Below are 21,545 nucleotides of genomic sequence, written 5' to 3'. Positions count from 1 at the left end.
GGCCTTCATCTCCTGGATTTTTCATTCTAGAAAGTCCACATACAAGTTAACATGCACCCATAACGATTTGCAGTATCCCAGACTAGCTCCCAAAATACATCTACCACAACAAACAACTAGCACTGTTAGTACTACTTCTGGGAAGCAAAAGGGTTTGAACTGGAGTATAAAGGAACAATGAGTCAGAACTAAGACAACAGAGTAAAAAGCCTTTAAAGAAAGCTACCCCCAGCCAAAAAAAACCACCAAAATCTGCCCAACAATAGAGAGAATGAAAATAAAATTAGGCGAATAGGAACAATGGAGAGAATGAAAATAAAATTAGGCGAATAGAATTCGTGTGTGTTGTCACTACCTAGGATGGAAGCACAGACCACTAGCAGGTCACCCAACCACACAGAAACAATCTCCAGCTCCAAGTTATAGAGCTCTTTTGCCTTAACAAGCTCCAAGCACTCACGTGAGATGGACAGGATGTATCCAAATAATCCCTGCACATGACCCAAACCCCTGTACTGGGTTTGGATTCATACATATCGTCACCTGAAGTAATGGGTCAGATGCATAAGCAGCAACATTCACTTGCCCAAACGTAAATGCTTACATAAAGGTTATTTATCTGGACTCCTTTTATAATTAAGTGATAAAAATGGATGCTTCTGGGGCTGGATTCATTGATCCATTTTAAACACCTACCTTGGTCAAGGTGAATCATATGCTAAAGCACCTGTTCCTCTCCATTGTCTACACTGGGGCTCTAGACAATGGCTCAGTGGTTATACCTGTCCTTGAAAAGAATCTGTGCGTGCACACGTGTGTCTGAGTGCATGTCTACCTGTTGATCCACTAGCTTGGAATGTAAAGGCCTCAAGTCAAACAAGATGAACTCATTTGAAATGCCTCCTCCATCTCCATCATGAGTCCCAAACTTCAGCCTTTGCTATGACGACTTAGCAGTAACAAAAAACCTTAAAAACTGGCTTTGGCACATTATTATGTATCACTCCCCACCCTCATTTTAAAATTAATAGCCAATTCAGAAATCAGTAAGTGTGAGAGGGAAACACTGCATCATCCTCTTTCCCCTGCTGGCAGGCTGAAATAGAGCAGAGAAGTCCGGAAAGAGGCTTGCCGTAAGCTAAAGAACAATTCTACAATGAATTCTTGTATAGATACAGAGGCAGAGACGCAGAGGCAATGGTTCTCAATCTCCTTGCCAACTGAGTAAAAAGCAAAGCAACAGGTGTCTAAACCTGCATTCTTAACATCTACAGTTTGCATGGAAGTTGTACCTGCAGCTGTTCATAGTGGAAAAGCATAAAAAACAGAGCCTACTTGTCCCCTGCTTGACAGAGAGAACTCAGCTTCCTCCAGGCAGTCTGCAAGACTCCCCATCAGGACAGTGGGAATGAACAGAGCTTGAAAGGCATCCTGTAACAACAGCCAAGCCTTTGGAGCCACATTTCCTGAGACTTGCCTCAGAGTAGCTTGTGGCTTTGCTGAAGAACTAACTCACAAGAGAAAAAATAGCATGAACATGGATTGGGCGAATGAAGGACAAGAATTCCACACAAGCAACAAAGGGAAATACAGTCTGATAAGAACACACTACAAGCAGTATTTGCAAGCTATTTCTGTCTTTCATCATTAATCCAGTTAATAATAACCTTCTAAAGAGGATTGCTAAAAAAGGCCACAACAGCTTAGCAGTTTTAAGGCTAGTCCTTGACCTGTTTTAGTTCTGGCTTATTTCAGCTGCTTAATTATTCATTACCTGTTTTGAGTTTTCTGCATTAAACACAGCTTCCTGCTGAGGTTCCAGTGGAACAAGTTGCAAGTGTAGCATCTCTGAAACATTCAAAACCACATAAATGTGAAATGATTTCTTCTAAAATTAAAACTCTGATTTAGAGACTAACAGGATTCTCTTCTAGACACTTTAGAGAACAGGGTACATGGCATTTAGCAACACTTTTGTAGTGAAGATATATAATATTGCCTTTGGATGATGTGTTCATTCAATCATTTTTCCTAAAAGAGTCAAACCACCAAAACAAAGTACTGGTATAAGCACCCTTCAGAACAGAACAATTACTGTTACTCAGACTGAAGTTAAAGGACAGCTGACAGAGCATCAATTTTTGAGAAACACTTATAAAGGAGAGAAAAAGAAAAGAGAGGAGTCATTGTGGCATAAGGCTTCAAATTTCATTTGTATAAAAATGGAATGAGAAATCGTTAAGACTGTATAAAAACAGGAGTCCAAGGGCTACAGTCTAAGTCAAGAATGCTAAAAGAATTCAGTTGCTGTTTGGCTCAGTATATTTTTCTTTACATTTGTACTTCTGTAAACCGGTATAAATAACATTTATGATAGGTATGTTACTGTAGACAGGCAAACGCAGCAGATAGGCAAAAGAAGTGTCCTGTACCACATCTAGACTTTCATGTTTGAAAGTAGTAATTTCAGTTAGTTAGCTTCCTGATTATTACAAGAAATATAATTCCATTCAGATTTGATACCAACAGATACCATATCAATCATGACCTAATTTTAAATGTGTATCTTTAGCATTACATTCTATCAGAGCTACTAACTACCTGAGAAAACAAATACTGAACTTGTTCCTTACCAGGCTGGCTATTTGTCAGCAAGCATCTTTCTTTAAACACCTTGAGGAAGTCTCTGTGTCACAGACCCCGGATCTTACAATCTCATGGAAGACTTTAATCTCCCTGACTTCTGCTGGAAGGGCAACATGGCAGAATGCAAGAAATCCAGATTTCTGTAAAGTGTCAGGGATAAATTCTTGCTACAGGTACTAGATGCACCAACCAAAGGTGACACACAGCTGGATCTGCTATTCACGAGCAAGGAGGAACTGGCTGGGTATGGGATAATAGCAGCCTTGGGGAGCAACATACAGATTCTGGACATCAGGACAGAAAACTTCACCTTATTCAGGGACCTGAGTAGGTGGGATCCCATGGGAAACAGCTCTGAAGGGCAAAGGAGCTCAGGAAAGCTGGCAGGTGTGTAAAGATAGCACCCTCTAAGCACAAGAACAATTCGTCACAATATTGAGGAAAACAAGCAGACATATCAGGAGGTTGGCTTGGCTAAGCAGCCCATGACAGAGCTCTGATGCAAAAAAGCACTGTGCAGGAAATGGAAACAGGGACAGCCAACAAAGAAAGAATTTAGCAACATTTAGGGACAATGTTAGAAAAGCCAGAACTCAACTAGGGTGGAGGCATACAAGGGATGTAAAGGGCAACAAGAATAGCTTCTACCACTACGTTAGTAATAGAAGGCTGAACAAGGAAAATGTGGGACTGAATGGAGTGTGAGATTCATTGACAGCAGAAGCAGGTAAGGCTGAGGTTCAGCTCCTTCTCTGACTCAGTATCCACTAACAAGATCTTCCAAGCCTGTGCTTAGAGACAGTATTCAAGGAGATCTACCACCAGCAGTGGATGAGGACCAAGTCAGGGATTACTTGTGAGAACTTGACCAATAAAAATTCATGGGAGCAGATGGGTTGCCCCGCATCCAAGAGTTCCAAGAGAGCTGGCCAACGTCCTTGCAAGGCTGCTACCATACTTGAAAGGTTATGAATTGGAGGAAGCCTGTGATGACTGCAGAAAGACAAACATTGTGTCCATCTTCAGAAAAAGGCTAAAAGGACAATCCGAGAAACTGCAGGAGGGTCTGCCTCACCTTCGGTCCCCAGGAAAATTGCAGAGTCCTCCTGGAACACATTTCTAGGTACTTGGAAGAGGAGGTTGTGACTGAGAAACAGTCAGCATGGATTTACCAAGGGTAAATCATTCCTGACCTACCCAATTGCCTTCTGTGATAAAACGACTGGATTTGTGGGCGAGGGGAGAGCAGTGGGTGTCAGCTGCCTTGACTTCAGCGAGGCTGTTGACAGTGTCTCCCATATTCTTGTATGCAAGACACAAAGCTATGGTCTGGATTGGAGGACACCTCAATAGGTAAAAAAAACTGATTGGATATGATCAGGCTCAAAGAGTAGCAATTAATGGGTTGTACTCTATCTGGAAGCTCTTAACTAGTGGAGCATCACAGGGGTCTATCCTGTCACCTCTCCTGTTTAACATCTTTATCAATGACCTGGAGGTGGCAGAGCACACACTCATCAAGTTTGCAGATGACACCAAACTTGGGGGGGGGGGGGGGGGGGGGGGAAGCAATTGATATGGGCAGGGCTGCTGTTCAGAGTGACCCAGTCAGCGTGGAAGAATGGGTCAATGGGAACCTCACGACATCCAACAAGGACAAATGCAGAGTCCTGCCCTGGGAACATGGGCACTAGCTCTGCAGAAAGGATCCAGGAGGTCCTGGTGGACAACAGGCTAAACGTGAGCCAGCAGTATGCCTGGCAGCAAAGAAGGCCAACAGCATCCTGGGTTGTATGAACAATGTAGACAGCTGATCAAAAAAGTGATTATCCACCTCTACTGGGCACTCACTAAGATTACATCTAGACTAATGCATTCAGTTTTGGACTGAGTACAGGAAATACACTGAGAAACTGAAGCAAGATCAGCAAAAGGCCACCAAGATGGTCACGGGGCTGAAGTACTTGCCCCATAAGGAAAGACTTGAGGAAACAGCACGTGTTCAGCCTGGAGAAGAGAAGGCCTTGGAGACCTAAAAACCAGCCTTCTAACACTTCTAATGCAAGGAAGTTATCAAGAAGACAGAGCCAGGCTCTTTACAGTGGTGCATGGTGAGAAGACAAAAGGCAACAGGCATATACTGAAACAGAAGAGGTTCCAGCTTGATGAAAGGAAAACAATTTTTCGCTATGAAGACAGTCAAGCTATGAAGATAAACATTTAGAACAGGCTACCCAGGGAGGCTGTATAGTCACCAATCTTGGAGGTTTTCAAGACCAGACTGGATAAACCTGGTCTGATCTCACAGCTGATTCTGCTTTGAGCAGGAGGTTGAACAAGACACCTCCTGAGATCCCTTCCAACCTAAATTATTCTGTGATTCCATGATTCATTTCAGTTCTAGCTAGTTCTAGAGATGCTACCTCAATGTTTTAGTATAAGAGCCAGTAAAACAACTTATACAAGATTTTTTTCTTGCCCAGCGACATCAGCCTAGATGCATTAAAAAACAGGCTCCATTTTTGCAAACACATAGCTATCAATGATATAAAACAAATATTAACACAGACACAAAATCAAATTCGGGACCAAGTTAAGTAGTTCTGTTAGGGGCACGGCTTTTTCTACTTTCCAATTCTGAACATGCAGACTTGACATAGCATTAACATATGAAACAGGGTTTTCCTCTAGTCCCCCTTTAAACCTTTTCTCTATACAGAATTGTATTTACAAAGCAGTATTTGCCAAGTTGAAAAGTAGTATATATCTTGAGGATGCTGAGATGAATAGTATTTGTGAAATCTAACATCTGGAAAGCATGTTAATGGCTTTCTTTCACTGATTCATATCATACTGTGGTCTTTCAGCAAGTTTTTTGTTCCATTAAGTGAACCAGAGAAAGCCTACACATACTGTTAGTTATCTATACAGTGACTCAGGGTGGGGGGGGCATCTCTAGCTCTCAATCCAAGTTTACTTTTTTTTTTTTTTTTAATCCAGTCAACCATACCTTAAAGTCAAAAGCTGTTGGAACCCATCTTTTTATACTACATCACCACTCTGTCAGAATTATTACTTCTACTAGTCTACATTCTTAGACACTCAAAACCAAATTTATTGTTCCATTTTTGTGAGAGAGGTGTATGGGTCCTTTACTCTTTCAGTAAGAGCTATCAAAAATAACTCCCCGGAAGTATCATCTACAGATTGTCAGCACTCTGTATGAGGGAGAAGCTACTGCTTCAGCTATATATTACTTTGTACCTCTCAAGAGGGCACGAGTGCACATTGTATTGGAATACAAAATTTATTCTTCTATCCTTAGGCATAATTTATATTAACAGAACAAAAAACCTAATAAAACAGAACTATTAATTGAACTAAATATGCCCTATCACTATCTAATTAACTCTGGCATCCCTTTTCTCAAAAAGTCAGCAATCACATAATATTACCATCCTTGCCTTTGTCTTAGTTTTTTCATGTCTCCTCCACATTCTTTGCCCCTACTGCCATAGATCATAAGAGCAGGAATACAACACATGTGCACTGTACAGGCAATGACAAACGCTACCCACCGATTCCCAGGGCCAAAACATCAACCATTGCTTTACATCACAAGATAACACTACTATGCAGGCAGACCTACGATCCGCAACCCAGTCTTTTGAATAATTTCAGATGGTTTGCTTTTCCTTTTCCCTTTAAATTCTCCTTTTAACTACTGGAAAGAACTAGAGAATATTTTTGAAGCTCTTGACAAGGAATGCATAATGATCCAGTAACTGTGGACATATTTACTACCTAAAAAAGGGTAAGAAGAAGGATAACTATACCACCTTCAGATTTCTGTCTTTCCAAAGTTTCTGTGGGTAGAAGCGAAGTCCCAACCTCATCTTTCTGCTCTATCATTTTTCCCTGTGAGGTTGTTCCATCCTGTTTAAAAATAGGATGGCAGGTAGAAAGATAAGTTTACATACATTTTTTTTACATAAGCATTAGCCTTTGATCTTTCCATTAACCTTTTTAACAAATCAGTTGACAACTTCTAAACTACTCAAGTTGACTCCTATTCTTTTCAGGCTCCCAGTGTTATAACATGTCTGCCCAGACTTAAACTGAGAGAACCTGAAACAGCCTTTCTTAATCAATTCAGTAAAAGAAAGGATTTCAAAAGGCTCCATTCTGTTTCAGTTCCTCAACATATTAAAAAGCTTTAGAAGACTCATATACAAAGACCATACCTGTTTCTGCAACTCGGAGACCTGCACTACTGGCTGGGATTTTAGCTTATTCTGACAGCAGACAAATTCCTCAGATTTTTGTATCAGTTCATCTGGGGAGCAGAAAGAAAAGCAGTTAAAAGGGGTTCTTACCTTTTCTGCTGAAATATATGCAGTTTACATGTATACACACTAGTATATGAAATCCTTTTTCTCTCAGTCTCCACTTCAATTTTGGGTCCTTTAAGTAGCTAGAAGAATGTCTTTTTGAAATAACAGCTTTAGGTAAGGTCAATGTTATTGGGTCTAATTCAGTATAAATCTACAGAGAAAACAGTACAAACAGCTTGCTTCCCTTGGTTCTTTTATTTTAAGTTTCGGTAGAAGAGTCATTAAAAAGAAATGCGAAAATCTTCATCTTAGGGAGTCTGTAGATCAGATAATGCCTCTGAGATTTTGCAGTCCTAATATCTCATTTTTCCAACACAGGAAACTCAACTTTTGAGAACTGTAAACCAGATTACACAAGAATAAGAACACTGGAAAAAGAGAAATTAATGCAGCTATAGCGGTATTTTTAGCACAGGGAAAAGAAGTCATTACAAGAAGAAAGGTTGGTAGATTAAATACGCCTTTTTTTTTCCTTTTGTAGAAGAGAACAACGCTAAAATTTGATGTTAACTACAATTACTATAAATTGTCTATCCCCATAAGAGAGACCTGCAGGAGAAAGGCTCAAAACAAAAGGTGGTTCTTCATCTAACAAGCAGTTAAGATGCAGATCTCCTTGCCCCACAATATGACGCATCTAAAAAAGCTTACGTAAGTTCATGGAAGAAAAAAATCCAGTAAGTTATTAAAGTTCATTAAAAAAATACAGATGGCTCAGGAAATCTACAAGCCCCGTAAGCTTATAAACTGGGTTGGTACACAAGGAAATCTGCAGATACTCTGCCATATCCTTAGGCTCTTTTTCCTGGTTTTGGTCACTGCTAAAGACAGAAAGGTACAGTCACACCAGAGAGGCCATTAGCTTGATACAGTAGAACCACTCTTATGTTGCTATGGAATTAGGAAGAGTTACAACAAGACTTTCTTATGAGCTATCATAAAAACAAAGCCAAGCAGAAAGCAACCCAGTGATCCTTCGGCTCCTGAGAACCTGCTACACCCAACATCCGCACTTACTCACCTTGCAGTTTCTGTATTGTAGTACAGTTTTCAGCAGAAAGAACCAGCAACCGGTCAACATCTTGTTTCAGCTGATCATTTTCAGCTACAAGGGCAGCATGGCTAGACTGCAGCTCTTGCTCAGCCACCCGAAGACAACTGATCTGCAGGTTTTTCTCTTCTACTTCCAGCCTCTGTTTCTGCTCTAGGTCTCTATACTTCATCTCTAATTCAGCTTGCACTCCTCTTGCCTGTTCCAGCTCTCCTGAGAGACTCTGCACCTCCTCCTGCAAGCGATGGGAGGACAGCTTCCTCTCAGCTAGTTCCAGCTCCATCTTCTCCTTGAGGTTCTGCGACTCTTGTCTCTCTGCATCTAGCACATCCTTCAGGGAGCTTAGATCCACTTCCATCTTCTGGCACTGTTCTAGGAGTGCCTGTAGAAGGATAGGGAAATGAGTTTAAGTCTCATCAACAGCAACACCATACCAAGCAAAATATCTGAATCGTATCTTAAACGTGCCTTTTCAAATATCTGAGTAGTAGAAGGGAGGAAATAAATGTGGCAGAAATACCAATTAATTAGAAATTGCCCTGTTATTTGCAACTTGCAAGGAACAATGCTGGGAGAAACAAGAATTCTCAATTTGATTAAGAAAAAGAGAAATCTTAAGTTTAGAGCAGGGAACAGAAAGGAAGGAAACAACAGAACAGTGGCCATGAGTTCTTTTTTGGAGGAAAGAGAAAACTTTCCTCCCAAAAAAGGGAGGAAGCACTACAACAAAAGAAAATAGGGAAAACTCGAACAATTACAGGGGACAATTAACAAGCAAACAACAGAAGTATGTATATGAGAAAGGAGTCAAAAAAAGAAAAAAAGGGGAAAAAAAAGGAAAAAAAAAGCAGAAATAGGGAACCAAAGGGCACAAAGAATGTCCCACACAATGCCCGCTGCTCCATGAGAAACCCCAAAAGCTGAGGGACACGGACCAGGGACGCAAGACAACCAGGGAACAGAAACAGATCCCACAGTTGCCAGAATTCCCCTTGCCAAGCTTCTTCCTCCTGCAGCTGTGGACAGCCAGCCTGGCTGCGGTCAGGAGCAGGTTGAGAAGGAGACCCCATTATTCTGTGCAGAGGGTGTAAATAAGAAGGGTGAGTGGAAAAGCACAGCCAGAATCTCTATGAGGGAGTTTGGAGCTGGAAGAGATGCTTCAACCCCATGATCTCAGTGTCTGTGTGTACTAGGCTCTCCCTCTGACCACAGAATAGGCATGAGGGGAGTCAACAGCACAGAGGAGCCAAGGGAGCCATGAGGATACTCATGCTCCCACTCCAGTAAACACCCTCGTGGGCAATATAGTCAGCACTGAGTACGAGTTGGCTCACTGAGGTTCCTCTCCTCTTCTCGACAGTAAAAGATTCCACCACCGTGCTTGGTTGGGACATGGAAATAAGTGCGTAAGAAAGTTTCCAAAGCAAGATTCAGCACTGGACTGGCTGGATATTGTGCAGCCTAACATGGTGCGTGTGGAGAAACTGGGGAGACTGGCAGAATAGATGTCCAAGGAGGGGTTCTCTGAGTCCAGATGGGGGAGATTTTCTCCCAGCACATGCCTGAGGCAAGACAGGACTCATTGCCATTGCTGCAGAAAGTACTGGCTAGGGTGAAACTCTGACCTAACCCAGGATGGATCCTCTTACAAGAAGAGGCCTCTAGAGTTTTGCTTACTTGTAACCCACAGCGTAACCTAGCCTTACTCTATCACCAGGGGAAGGGGGACAGCTATCATGAAAAAGCTCCAAATTTTGATTACAAAAGCTATTGAAGAAAAAAAAAAAAAAAGAATCAGAGCTTTTCAAACAATATATATGAAATGAACAAAAAGCAGCTTTTGCCTCCTCAAAATTAAACGTTGTCCACTAAACAACATCTTATAAAACTTTCATAATAATGACAATAATGAAATACTTGCATATTATCAGCAAGAGTCCCCAAAAATGAAGATATGCTGCTCTGTTCCTTGTCCTGAAGCTATAAACAAGGTGAAACTGGTTCATTTCACAGATATGCAAGTAGTTTCCAGCAGTTCAGCCAGAAATCAGTTTCCTTCTGCTCATCTCCAATCTTATAAGATAGTGATGAGGTCACATTTGCTCCCTACAAATACCCTCAAGTCTTTCAAAGCCTGACCAACAAACCTGAATGTAGATCTGTTCTGTTCTGAAAAAGTACATTAAAAAAAAAATCAAGGTGGTAGTATTTAGAGCTAGCACTTCTCTAGGAAGAAGAGCCTTGGTGTTTGCATCCTGAACAAACCAGGGACACTGGAGGACAGGACAACTAGCAATTGCAGTAGAGGTCCATTTTGCTTGGGAATAGGAACGATGATGATTTGAGCATAAAAGTGAGCTGGCAGTACAACTGCTTGGATGACTGAACAAAAGCCTAGCTGCTGGGTTGGACCACTGTCCACGAGAATGTTAGAGTATGAGTCTCTTTGAAAGGAATGGAGAATTTTTTTTTCAGAAGTTGTGAAATTAGGAAAAATTAAAATGCATTCATCACATATTTGCAAGCAAGCCTGTTAGATACTGCATGCTAAAACCCCGAGGGGATATATACAGTCATGCATGCACAGCCTTGATCTCATTCTGTTCGTGCTCCAAAATGTTTGAGAGCAAATACCACTCCAGAAGCTGTGTCATCACATTAGCAAGTTCTCAGTAAAGCACATCAAAGCATATTGCCTGTGCTCTGACACTGTACTCCAAAAACAGTTTAACTGTGTTGGCATGGTGTTAGGCACTTTTGGCTTCAGTCAAGCACTTTGTATTTAACTGCTTTGAATACACCTGTCAGCAGTGTGGAGAATGGATGGATTTTGTCCCCCTGCACCTGTCCAGAACCTGGGTCACTAGAGATGGCTGCTGCAGCATCCCTATCTCTGTTGTTTGGCTTTAAAAGCAACAGTGGGGGGAAAAAAAAAAAGTGTTTTCTTACGTTCAGATGGAATTGCCTGTGTTTCGGTGTGTGCCCATTGCCTCTCATCTATCACTGGGCACCGCTGAAAAGAGCCTGGCTCCCTTGTCTCTGCGCTGCCCTTTCAGATATTAACACACACAGATAAGGTCCCCTCCCGAGCCTTCTCCTCTCTGGGCTGAACAGGCCCAGTTCTCCCAGTCTCCCCTCACACGACAGATGCTCCAGTCCCTTCATCATCTCGGTGGCTCTTCGCTGGACTCACTCCAGCAGCTCCATCTCTCCCTGGCTCTGCCGAGCCCAGCGCCGCACCCAGCACTGCTGATGCGGCCTCCCCAGGGCTGCGCAGAGGGGAAGGATCACCTCCCTCGACCTGCTGCCAACGCGCTGCCCGGCGCAGCCCCGAGCACCGTGGCCGCCTCGGCCACCAGGGCACGTTGCCGGCTCGCGGTCGGCTTCTCGTCCGCCGGGACTCCCAGGTCCTTCTCTGCAGAGCTGCTCCCCAGCCCGTGGCCCCAGCCTGTGCCGGTGCGTGCGGCTGTTCCTGCCCGGCTGCAGCACTCTGCGCTTCCCTGTGCTGAACTCCATGAGGTTCCTCTCTGCCCGTCCGTCTCTCCAGCCTGTCCGGGTCCCTCTGAAGGGCAGCACGGCCCTCCGGGGTATCAGCCGCTCTGCCCAGCCTGCCATCACCAGCAGACTTGCTGCGGGCGCCCTGTCCCATCAGCCACGTCACTGATGAAGAGATTGAACAGGACTGGACCCAGTATTGACCCCTGGGGTATATCACTAGTTACTGGCCTCCAACTAGACTCTGTGCCACTGATCACAATCCTAAACGTTTAGGACCAGTATAATGATGCAGCATAGAGAAATACAGGTCTGTTATAATAGCAAAGGCCTTGAAATGGGGACCCAGGATGTGGCGTGAGGAAATACATGGAGGTAGGGGATAAGAGATAGGGCACACACTGGCACCAGAGACCCAAAGGCTATAAACAATTCACCAAAAGTTAGTTAAAAAATACAGTCCTGGAGCTAGAGAAAAAGAGGTAGGGCTAAAAAAGTGAACAAAGAAACAGTATCTAACAGACATTAAACACACCATATATCGTAAAATCAGATATAATGTGAACTTGCAGATCAATGAAGAAAATGCAAGGGATAAAAGCATAAAAATGACTCTGAGTGCATCCTGGGGTGAGGAAGAAGCCATCAATGTGAACATCAAATTCCTCGTCTAAAGACTTGCAATGCTGACAATTCACTGTACCCGCTTCCCTGCCCGAGGCCATTGACTTTGAGAGGCCATAGCAGAAAAACAGATAGATACTAGAAAGCGTAGGTATAACAACGTTAGCTATATTCTTGTTATTGAAATCTCTTCTGTATAGTAGTAGTCTTCCCCCCTCCCTTTTCTACATCTGGTCTAATAAGAATTCTTTAATTAAAACTGTTAAGACTTCAATTATACTAATAAATTCTTGGCTTTACATATAAGGGGGGGTCCCCATAATAAGATTTTGAGTGTAACAGCTATGGGGAGACATGTCAGGGGTTAGAGAAAGTAGGACTTTGGATGGCCACATATCAAACAGTGGAAAGACAGTCAAGTTTAATGTTTTAGGGGTTTTTTTTTGGGTGGTGGTGTTTTTTGTTTTTTGGTTTTTTTAAGCTTACTTTCTCTTCTTTGAAAGGTAGGATTACCTTACATTTGAGATAAAACCCCATGAATTATCGGATTCCCCATTCAGGCTAAATTACCCTCTATTAAAGAATTTACAGTTTTCATCTCTGAGCTGAGGGAGTCTCTAGCTGATTTCGTGCTGGAAACTTGGTTCTAGAAATTAGCAGCTGTGCTTCTGGGCTACTGACAAGGTCAACTTCTAGCAGTGAAGATACATGACAGTAAGGCAATAAGCAAATCAAGAACAGATACCTGCTTTTGTTGTTCAGCATTATGCAATTCCTGCTCCAGCAATTCTATCACCTGAGTCCTTCCTAGCAACGCTGCTTCCTGTTCCTCTAGCTTCCTCTGAAGCGTACGCAGGTTCTGTGAGACACACCGTGGTATATCAGTATCCAAGAGGCTAACATAAGAGGTCTACTTTCCCTATTTTCATCCATGCACCTACTTTTCATAATGCATTTACTTTAACAGCCTAAATAACATGATTTTTGTTGATATCTATTCTGGAGCCCCTGTGCACTAGGAAAAGCTCACCACTGTCTCACAAATAGGGAGCAAGAGCACACTAAATTAACACTGTTTTAACTGTCACATAAAAAGTCTATAGCAGGTCAGCAGATTGAAGTGGGGATCTGGAAGTCTAAACTAGCAACCTGAAAAAATAACAAAACAAAAAACCAAAAACCAAAGAAATCAAATCATCTCTCTTCTTACCCTTTTTGAAATACTTTTCTGAGAACTGCTCTCTCAGAGTGTCTTCAGAAAAGTAAACTTGCCTCTCTCCTTCCGCACGCTCCACAAGATTATATTCCAAACCTACCTGCTGCATCTCCACTTCCAGATCTGACTGGGCCACTGTCTTGAGCAATTCAGCTTGGTGGTGAACCTGCTCCTCTAGGAGAGCTTCTTTCTCCTGAATCACCTCCTGCAGGGAGCTCAGCTGAAAACGTAAGCCAGAAAATAGAAGAACTGAGAAGGTTATGAGCCTGGCCTACATGCAGGCCTGCTTTCAATATGCAACAGCACACCGGACCATCTTCTGCATGGTAATCCTCTGTGTCACTTAGGTCAAAATGATATCTGTATTCTACTAATACCTACGTATTAACTGACACCATTTCAGACACCAGAAAGTAGAAGGTATAGAAATTTCATTTACAAATATGCAGAATGATAAAAGATATAGTTACCATATAATCACAAATTCACAAACTTCTGGTTCTATAGTTGCACAGCATATAGCCCCACCCAAAGATCAACATCTAAAATTGACTTCTGTAATATTAACAAAAAACATTCCATTAATAAAGCCAATGTAACATAACACAGCAGTATATCCTGCAGAATGACTGTCTGTCTTAAACTGTGTCAGTAGAGGTACGCGGTGGGAAATACAGACACATACACAAATGGATGACTGGAAATCATCTTCCATACCTGTGTTGCATACTTGATTTCAACATCTTTCAGATTCACTTTGGCTAGAGCCAGCTGTTCCTTCAGATCCTTAACAGTCTTCTCTTGCTCCCTGAGCTGTTGTTTCAGTGTTTCAGTTTCCTCTTTAAGTCCTTCATCTGTATTCTGGTTGTTCTGACACTGCAAAAGGAAAGAAGGGGAGGAAGTAACAGAAGAAAATAAACTGATCAGTATTACCTGCCGTTGGGGTGTCAGGGGGCACAGCACCGTAGAATCTTGTCATGCTCTTGACTCCTCACCATATGTTTATTTCTAGACTACCTAATTTCTTAACTATAATTTTGTTTCTTAAAAATGAAGTTAGCCTAACTACCTAATTTCCCTATTTCTGTCTAGATATGTACAAGATGACCTCACTAATATGGAAGTGATTCACCAGTATTTATTCAATCATTTTGGAATGGCTAATTACCCATGATAGTTCCTTTTATCATATAACCTATGCTAAATCATATTACTCAAGCAAATAGAACAACATAACCTAAGATATGACTGGCTTGATTTGTGAGGCTGTTGAATTTCACTAATTTCTCTGATACCAGAAATAAAACATTTGTTAGTTAGTAACAGAATATCCACCAAGGGAGAAAATGCCTACATAAAATATCTGTTTAGAATAAAGGGATTTATAGCAATGAACCAGATAGAAAAAGGAAGCACGACAAGTAAGCATCGGTTCTGCTCTACTCTGAGGTACTAAAATTCTCTGCCTATGGCTATGAAATCCAAATTCAGACAACATTTCTCATAAAACATGGGCTCAAACTATGTCTACTCGGACATATCAGCACACTGAACCTGCACCCTTTTTTCTCTCCTATAAAGGCCATACGTATGGCAGGCAATTCTCTAATACCACGGTTTTACACCTACTTAACACACCGTCACATACCAAGTCCAGCAAACCAACATTGTCACTGAGAAGCAGGAAAAACAGTCTTCTATTGTTACTATATCAGCACTCCTAACTTTCTCAAGCCCTTAGTGCTGAGGACTTTTGGCTAAATGTATATAAAATGTATCATTCCTATTCCTTGCTACAGGTACTGGATGAAGATCACTAATGGCATATGAATGTAGAGAGTATTGAGGTGCTGTAAACCCATTCTGAAAATTTATGAGGGCATTTATAAGGATTTGTATGTCAGTGTAATACGATGAGTAAGCAGCTGCTGTTCCTCAGAGATGTGTCACCTACAGAAAGGGGCTTTAGAAGCTGGCAGAGTAAATAGACATGGAAATGGTTTTAACTGCACTTGAATTCAGAGGTAGAAGGGGGCGGGGGTAAGGATCAAACAAAGTCCAGGAAGCTTTTCAGAAGCCAGGCATATAAATCATTTCTAAGGCAGGGGCAAAGCAGGTTCTGGGTGGGAAAGAAGGGTGGATTAGTGTGTTTACTTGGGATTAGTTTTCAGGATTTATATTTACAGTAGGATTTGGAAAAGCTTCTGATCAAGATCAACTCTTTGCACCCTAGTCACTACAGGGAATACCACAATTAAGGACGGGAGCACAGCCCCAGGGTTCCCAGCGCTCAAGCTTTCAAATGTCATGTTTTCCCATGAGGTATAAACTATTATATCTCAAATGTAATTTGTGTTTACCCACTTAAGAGGAATCTTAATCATTCCGCATACAAATACCTATTAGTTACTTACCAGATGTAGACCAATATATGGATTCTCCTGAAAATGAGGCACCCTCTTAAGCCCAGAAAGTAATGGTGCCAACAAGATATTCAAAATACAGCCTTCCCATGGGGCCCCCATCATAAGAGAGAAGAAAAATCCATTTGCTATATTTATTCCTCATGATTACCAAAAGGAACCAGTAATGGCCAATATCTCAGCACAACATCTAACCCTAATCCAAATCTTTTTTTCTTCAAATGATAGGATATCTGTCTAGGAAATATCACCATTACTCAAGGCAGCATCTACTTGGGGAAATAAATAAAAAACAAGCAAAGGAATCCATAGATCCTCAGAGGGTCCAACCTTACAAGAATATATCTAAGTGCTTTCCAGGTCAAACACAATCACATAATGTTGTGTGTAATCATCCTAAAAATCATTTCTCTGAACTGCTGTTCTACCCTAAAACTAGCAAGGCTCTTGTCCACACCGTTCCCACTGGAGGCCATACCAAGAGTTCCTCTGATTAAACTTTTTCTAAACCATTTTCCTTAATGGATAACTTACACCCATTCATTCACCTGACATACTGCCCTTTTACTTCCACAGTTTTTCCACTTTCTTGATGTTTACTTACCTCATATAATTTCAGAAGAAAGTTATGTTTCCTCTCAGCCTTTGTTGGCTAAACAGCCAAGCTATTTTGAGTGACTAGTAAAAGCAGTTACTAAAGGGACTGGGGAATGGAAGGTATTTTGCTGCTCAGAATTCATCTTTCCTGACTCCAGGCAAGCAGAACATGACAACAATCCACACGAGGCCTTGCCACTCTTGGTACAATAGTTGGAAGGACAACTGTTTACCTTAAATTAAAAAAGCAGGCCTTTTTAAACCTACATTGCACTAATCCAGTGATCAACTAATACAAAAGCTCTCGATTTTTCTTTTAACTTGAATTTTGCAGCAAGAATGCTCATTAGTCCATAAAAGTGAGCCTACGAAGTAATGTAACAGACCTATACGTGCTATGTCTGAATAAGCTACACAAAGCCTCAGCAGCCGGAGAGCAACGCTGAGTGACACAGCTACACAGCCTCCAGGGCCTTCACAGCCTCTGCAGACAAAATACCTTGGGTATTTTTTCCTGGCCTTGCATAACATAATGGATGGCAGCATACTACAAGGGCTTGACCTTGCACTTAGTAAGTTTTGTCTCATTTTTACATTGTGTCTGTCCTCAAGATCATGCAGTTCTTCTAGTATGAAAATCAAGTTCTCCTTTGCATTGAAAACTATTCCCAAGATAAGGAATATAAGTAAGGTGAATTACAGTAGCAAGTTTCCATGATTTTGTGATGCCAATCAAAATATTAAGAGTCATAAGACTAATCTTCACTCCATTAGTAGCACTTCTCATCTGACACTTCACCTTTAAACATCACTCACATTTAATCTTTTAATGTTTCCTATGATCTTTTAATCTTTTCCTTAATGCTTCTAACATACCTTATCTTTTTTGGTTTAATGAATATCATCTGATGTCCTGATATCAGCTCTTTTTTAAAAAGCAGAGCTTGATCACTTGATCTGTTTGGACTTTGATCACTAATACCTTGCCTAATTTAACTTAAAAAAAGAAAAAGGGTGGGGGAGAACATCAGAGCTTATCGCCAGCAGAATAATAACTGAGAACAATTTCAGAAATCAGCAACTACCATGGAAGTTTCTACCTAGCAGCTAACAGTTTCTTAATGACGCAATATAGGACATTTTCCCCTTATTTTTATCTGATTTTACAGAAATATAGCTTCTTAGCAATAAAACTTTGGTCTTGATCACATGTGGTGGCACAGGAAGCTACATGTCTAGAAAATACATGCTTGCAAATGTTTACTAAGTTACTGCCTTTCAATTTTAATGAACTCCTTACCTCCTTGTTCTTGTATTCCAGTCAGCCTTCCCTTTCCTCTGCTGTACTCACATCACAGATTACATACTGAAACAAAGCTCTGACAGACATGTGAATTCTGCAGGAAAGAACTTTACTACAAATAACTGAAGATATGCAAAGTGAAATTGGCCCACACCCTCAGGAGATTAAGCTGTGCACTCTAAGGGCCTCTGCAGCACAAAGAAGCTGGACAGACGGGCTTACTTGTGCATAGACATCCTTGCTGGAACTATAGATGTCCTGCTCATAAGACAGACAGGAGCTACTAGCTCACTGGGACCTAAAATGTAAGGTGGCACCAGACTTTCAGTATAGGCTAACACCTTTCACATAGCCTTGTTCTCCCTACCTTGGGACAGATCTCCTCTTCCGACAGTGTCTGTGCAGACAGTGGCGATCCTTTCTCTGTCAACTCCTCAATGCGTTTGTTCAGAGATGCCAGTTTGGCTTTGGCCTGAAGTTTCAGCTTCATCAGTTTAGCATCTGCAGCCTCCCGCTCTTTCTGTGAAAGGAGACAAACAGATATACTTAAGATTCCAGTGCTATCCATCTCCCCGAAAACACCACTAGGAAAAGTTAAAAACTTCGTGAAACAGTCCACTTCTTTTTTGTCAGAACCTGTCCCCCAACTAAGAGTGCTAAGCAAAAGATGTCCAGGAAACAGATTTGCTCCGAACCACTATACACAGCAAAATAGTTAGCTTCTTTTGCTCCGGCTGTTTCTCTTCTAAAGAGAAACTGAGTGTATTTCAGGGGATAGCTCATGCAAGTGACCTTTCCTAGTAGTTAGTACAAACTAAGCTTGATTTTCCTTACTATATGCAGACCCCCCCAACACTATCTCAGAAGGCATTGCATCCTCAATTAACTGCACATTCTCTCATGTCATGCCTCAGGGTATGCAGTACCTATCTTTGATTACCTGCCAGAAAACCACTGGACTGCTCGGTGGCTACAGCACAGCCCCACTTATCTCAGACACTCTGAACCAGGGAAAGAAAGAGCCCACAGAAGATGCTAGTATGTCTCAGAGCTGCTGGAATCTGCCTGGGCCTAGAGGAGCTCCAAGACAAAAATACTATGCAACACGGATGTAACACAGTAGAGTAGTACTAGACGCACTAGAGGGAACTAGTGCTAGTAACTAGGGGGAACTACCCATAAGCAGAGTGGACAGAAGCCATCCTACATCTCTTGGCTTAGGATGCAATAATTCTTCTCCAGAACTGATGCATTTAGTAGTGTAGCTGTCTGTAAGGCTCAAAAGAAACCGGCAACCCGATTGCATAGAAAGCTGCATGATCATTTCACTCTTTCACCAGGGGCCCAGGAGCAAGAAAATGATACCTTGAGTACAGTTTCTTTTTGCTGGAGCAGGGAATCCTTTTCTCGTACCAAATCCTTCAGATGGACAACTAGTTTTTCTGTCTGAGCTAGGCGCTCTAGCACGTCCTCAGGTGTCTCCTCCATGCTTTCTGTTCCTGGTTCTAAAGCTTGTACCTGAAATAGTGAAATGAGTCCTCTGGAGGAAAAAGTCTGAACAGACTGCAGCATAGTGTTCAAAGGTATCTTCAGCTCCACTCTTAAGTGCTATGCTCTTGCTCCTGGCAAGCATTTCATCTAGCCTATAGAGCTACTCACATTTAGCTGAAATCAAGAGGAAAGTTCAAGATACCTTTGAAAAAAATTACAGAAAAAAAGTACCTTTGCAGTAACACAACATCAGTAATTCTAAAGTGAATGGCATAAAGGAGATGCCACTGCTCACAGACTATCCACTGCCCTAAGCACCAAAGGGCAACATGCAGATCAAGCTTCCTCATGTTCCCCAATCACTCAGAACTTCCCTTTCTAATAAATGGAATCATTAGTTTTCCTCACTATAACTCTAATTTCCTTTCTCAAATCACCTTGAGATGTGGAAACTAAGCAGATTACGGTCTGTCCCGCAAAAGCGCTGGCTTAAGAAAGCGGTCAGGAATACAGGAAAAGCAAGTGGAATGATAGTTCAGTCTGATGCTCAGCCATGAAGAATCAGAAAACAGTTGTCACTGCAGTCAAATGACTGACACCCCCCCAAACACTCTCTCAGTAAGATCTGAAAGTCTTTCCATAATGTACTTACTGTGGTAGAGGATTCAGTAACTCCATCTGCACCATCACCTGACAGCTCTTGTAAAACAGTATTTGCTAAACCCGACAAACGGCTCAGCATCTTGGGCCTGAAACAAAACAAAGAATCACAATACAGTTAGAGTCAAAACTGCCAGGAAAAATAAGTTATCCTTCATGCTGACCTCTAATGTTATGGAGGAGACCAGGCTTAGAGGGAACACATCTCCTCTGCTGACAAAGAAAAATCTCACAAATAAATACATGATCATCTTAAAATAGACAGACTCTTTGAACACACGAGCAGAGGATGTATTTGTAAGAAACAAGGAGATACCTTTACCACTGTATATGTATGATTGCAAAACAGACATTTATACTAGATTTCAAGCCACTCTCATAGTTCATTTGCCACCTCCTTAACAATGAGATTGCAGAACTGCGATCTGTTCAGCTTACTGAAAAGAATATACACCCAAACAGGGCCTGTAAATACCTACAAAAGAAGACTTCTGGTAATAAGCAGCGGGGGTGGCGGACTCAGCACTGCTGTGCACTAAACAGAAGTACATTATATGAGGTTAGGAGACCCCTGCATGCTACACGCGTGACAAGACAGGACCTCAACTTTGGGATGCAGTCTGGAGATGGCAGACATTCCCTGGCTGCTTAGCAGACCTTTTGCTCCTTAGCAGACCTTCTTCTCCTTTTCTTGAAACTCAGAAGCCAAACTGAACCAGCATAGAGAGCTCAAGAAAGAGGAGGAAAAAACCCAGCAATACTGGCCAGCAGTACTTTCCATTTGGGGAAGAGTAGCAGACTAAATTCTTCATTAACCCTCTGGACAGTGGGATGCAATGCGCCCTCAGCAAGTTCACCAAATTATGAGGAGCTGCTGATTTGCCAGAGGATAGAGCTGTCAATCAGAGGGATCTCAACAAGCCAGATAAATGGATGGACAGAAACCTTCTGGAGTTCAGCAGAGAGCCCTGCACCTGCAATGGAACAAATGCACACAGGACCAACGGGCTGGGAAACAGCTTTGCAGCAGACCTAGGGATTCTCATGGGCAAGCTGAACACAAGTCAGCAGCATGCTCTCACAGCAGAGACAGCCCACTACATACTGTATTGCATTAGCAAGACTGTAGCCGTCAGGTTGAAAGAATTGATCATTCCCTTCCATTTAGCACTTGTAAGCCACATTTGAACTACAGTGTCCACTTCCAGGCTCCCTGGTGCACAAGACAGGGACAAACTAGAGCAAGTCCAGCAGAAAGCCCCCAAGATAAACAGAGGCTGGATATACAGAGATATGCCCAATATATGTCTGGACATAAGGAGAGGCTGAGAATGCTGGGTTTGTTCAGTTTTGAGAACAGAAAGATAAGGAGGGGGATATAAGTGGTATCTTCACTATAGCCCCCTGTTAGGCAGTTAAAAAGCAAAGCCAGATTCTTCTTGGAGGTGCACAGCAGAAGGATAAGGGGCAACTGATACGAGTTGCAGCATAAGACACTTCAATCAGAGAAAAAGATAATGCAAAAGGAAAGTGATAAAAATACTGGAACAGATTGCCCAGAGCAGTTGTGATATTCTTCATCCTTAGAGATATTCAAAACTGAAGTGCATGAAGCCCATAGTAACCCAATCAAACTTTGAAGTTA

General features: G+C 42.0%; 1 protein-coding gene across 3 annotated transcripts in view; it reads right to left on the bottom strand.

Annotated features, from left to right (window-relative positions):
- GOLGB1 (golgin B1) overlaps positions 1-21,545 on the bottom strand; it is a 49,089-nt gene that overhangs the window by 23,386 nt on the left and 4,158 nt on the right. For all 3 annotated transcript variants that reach the window (XM_064497894.1, XM_064497947.1, XM_064497849.1), the window contains 10 exons: positions 19,893-19,989; positions 19,115-19,267; positions 18,117-18,269; positions 14,144-14,302; positions 13,527-13,646; positions 12,956-13,069; positions 8,062-8,473; positions 6,891-6,982; positions 6,486-6,582; positions 1,775-1,848 (listed from right to left, as the gene is read on the bottom strand). In XM_064497894.1, the coding sequence (XP_064353964.1) occupies positions 1,775-1,848; positions 6,486-6,582; positions 6,891-6,982; positions 8,062-8,473; positions 12,956-13,069; positions 13,527-13,646; positions 14,144-14,302; positions 18,117-18,269; positions 19,115-19,267; positions 19,893-19,982 (1,464 nt within the window). In that variant the 5' untranslated portion in view covers positions 19,983-19,989. The remainder of the gene's footprint in view (positions 1-1,774; positions 1,849-6,485; positions 6,583-6,890; positions 6,983-8,061; positions 8,474-12,955; positions 13,070-13,526; positions 13,647-14,143; positions 14,303-18,116; positions 18,270-19,114; positions 19,268-19,892; positions 19,990-21,545) is intronic.

Source organism: Dromaius novaehollandiae, chromosome 1 (genome assembly GCF_036370855.1).
Source record: "Dromaius novaehollandiae isolate bDroNov1 chromosome 1, bDroNov1.hap1, whole genome shotgun sequence".
In the NCBI taxonomy this organism is placed as follows: domain Eukaryota; kingdom Metazoa; phylum Chordata; class Aves; order Casuariiformes; family Dromaiidae; genus Dromaius; species Dromaius novaehollandiae.
The sequence above is the reverse complement of the archived record's forward strand: the minus strand, read 5'-3'. Positions and strand labels throughout refer to the sequence as shown.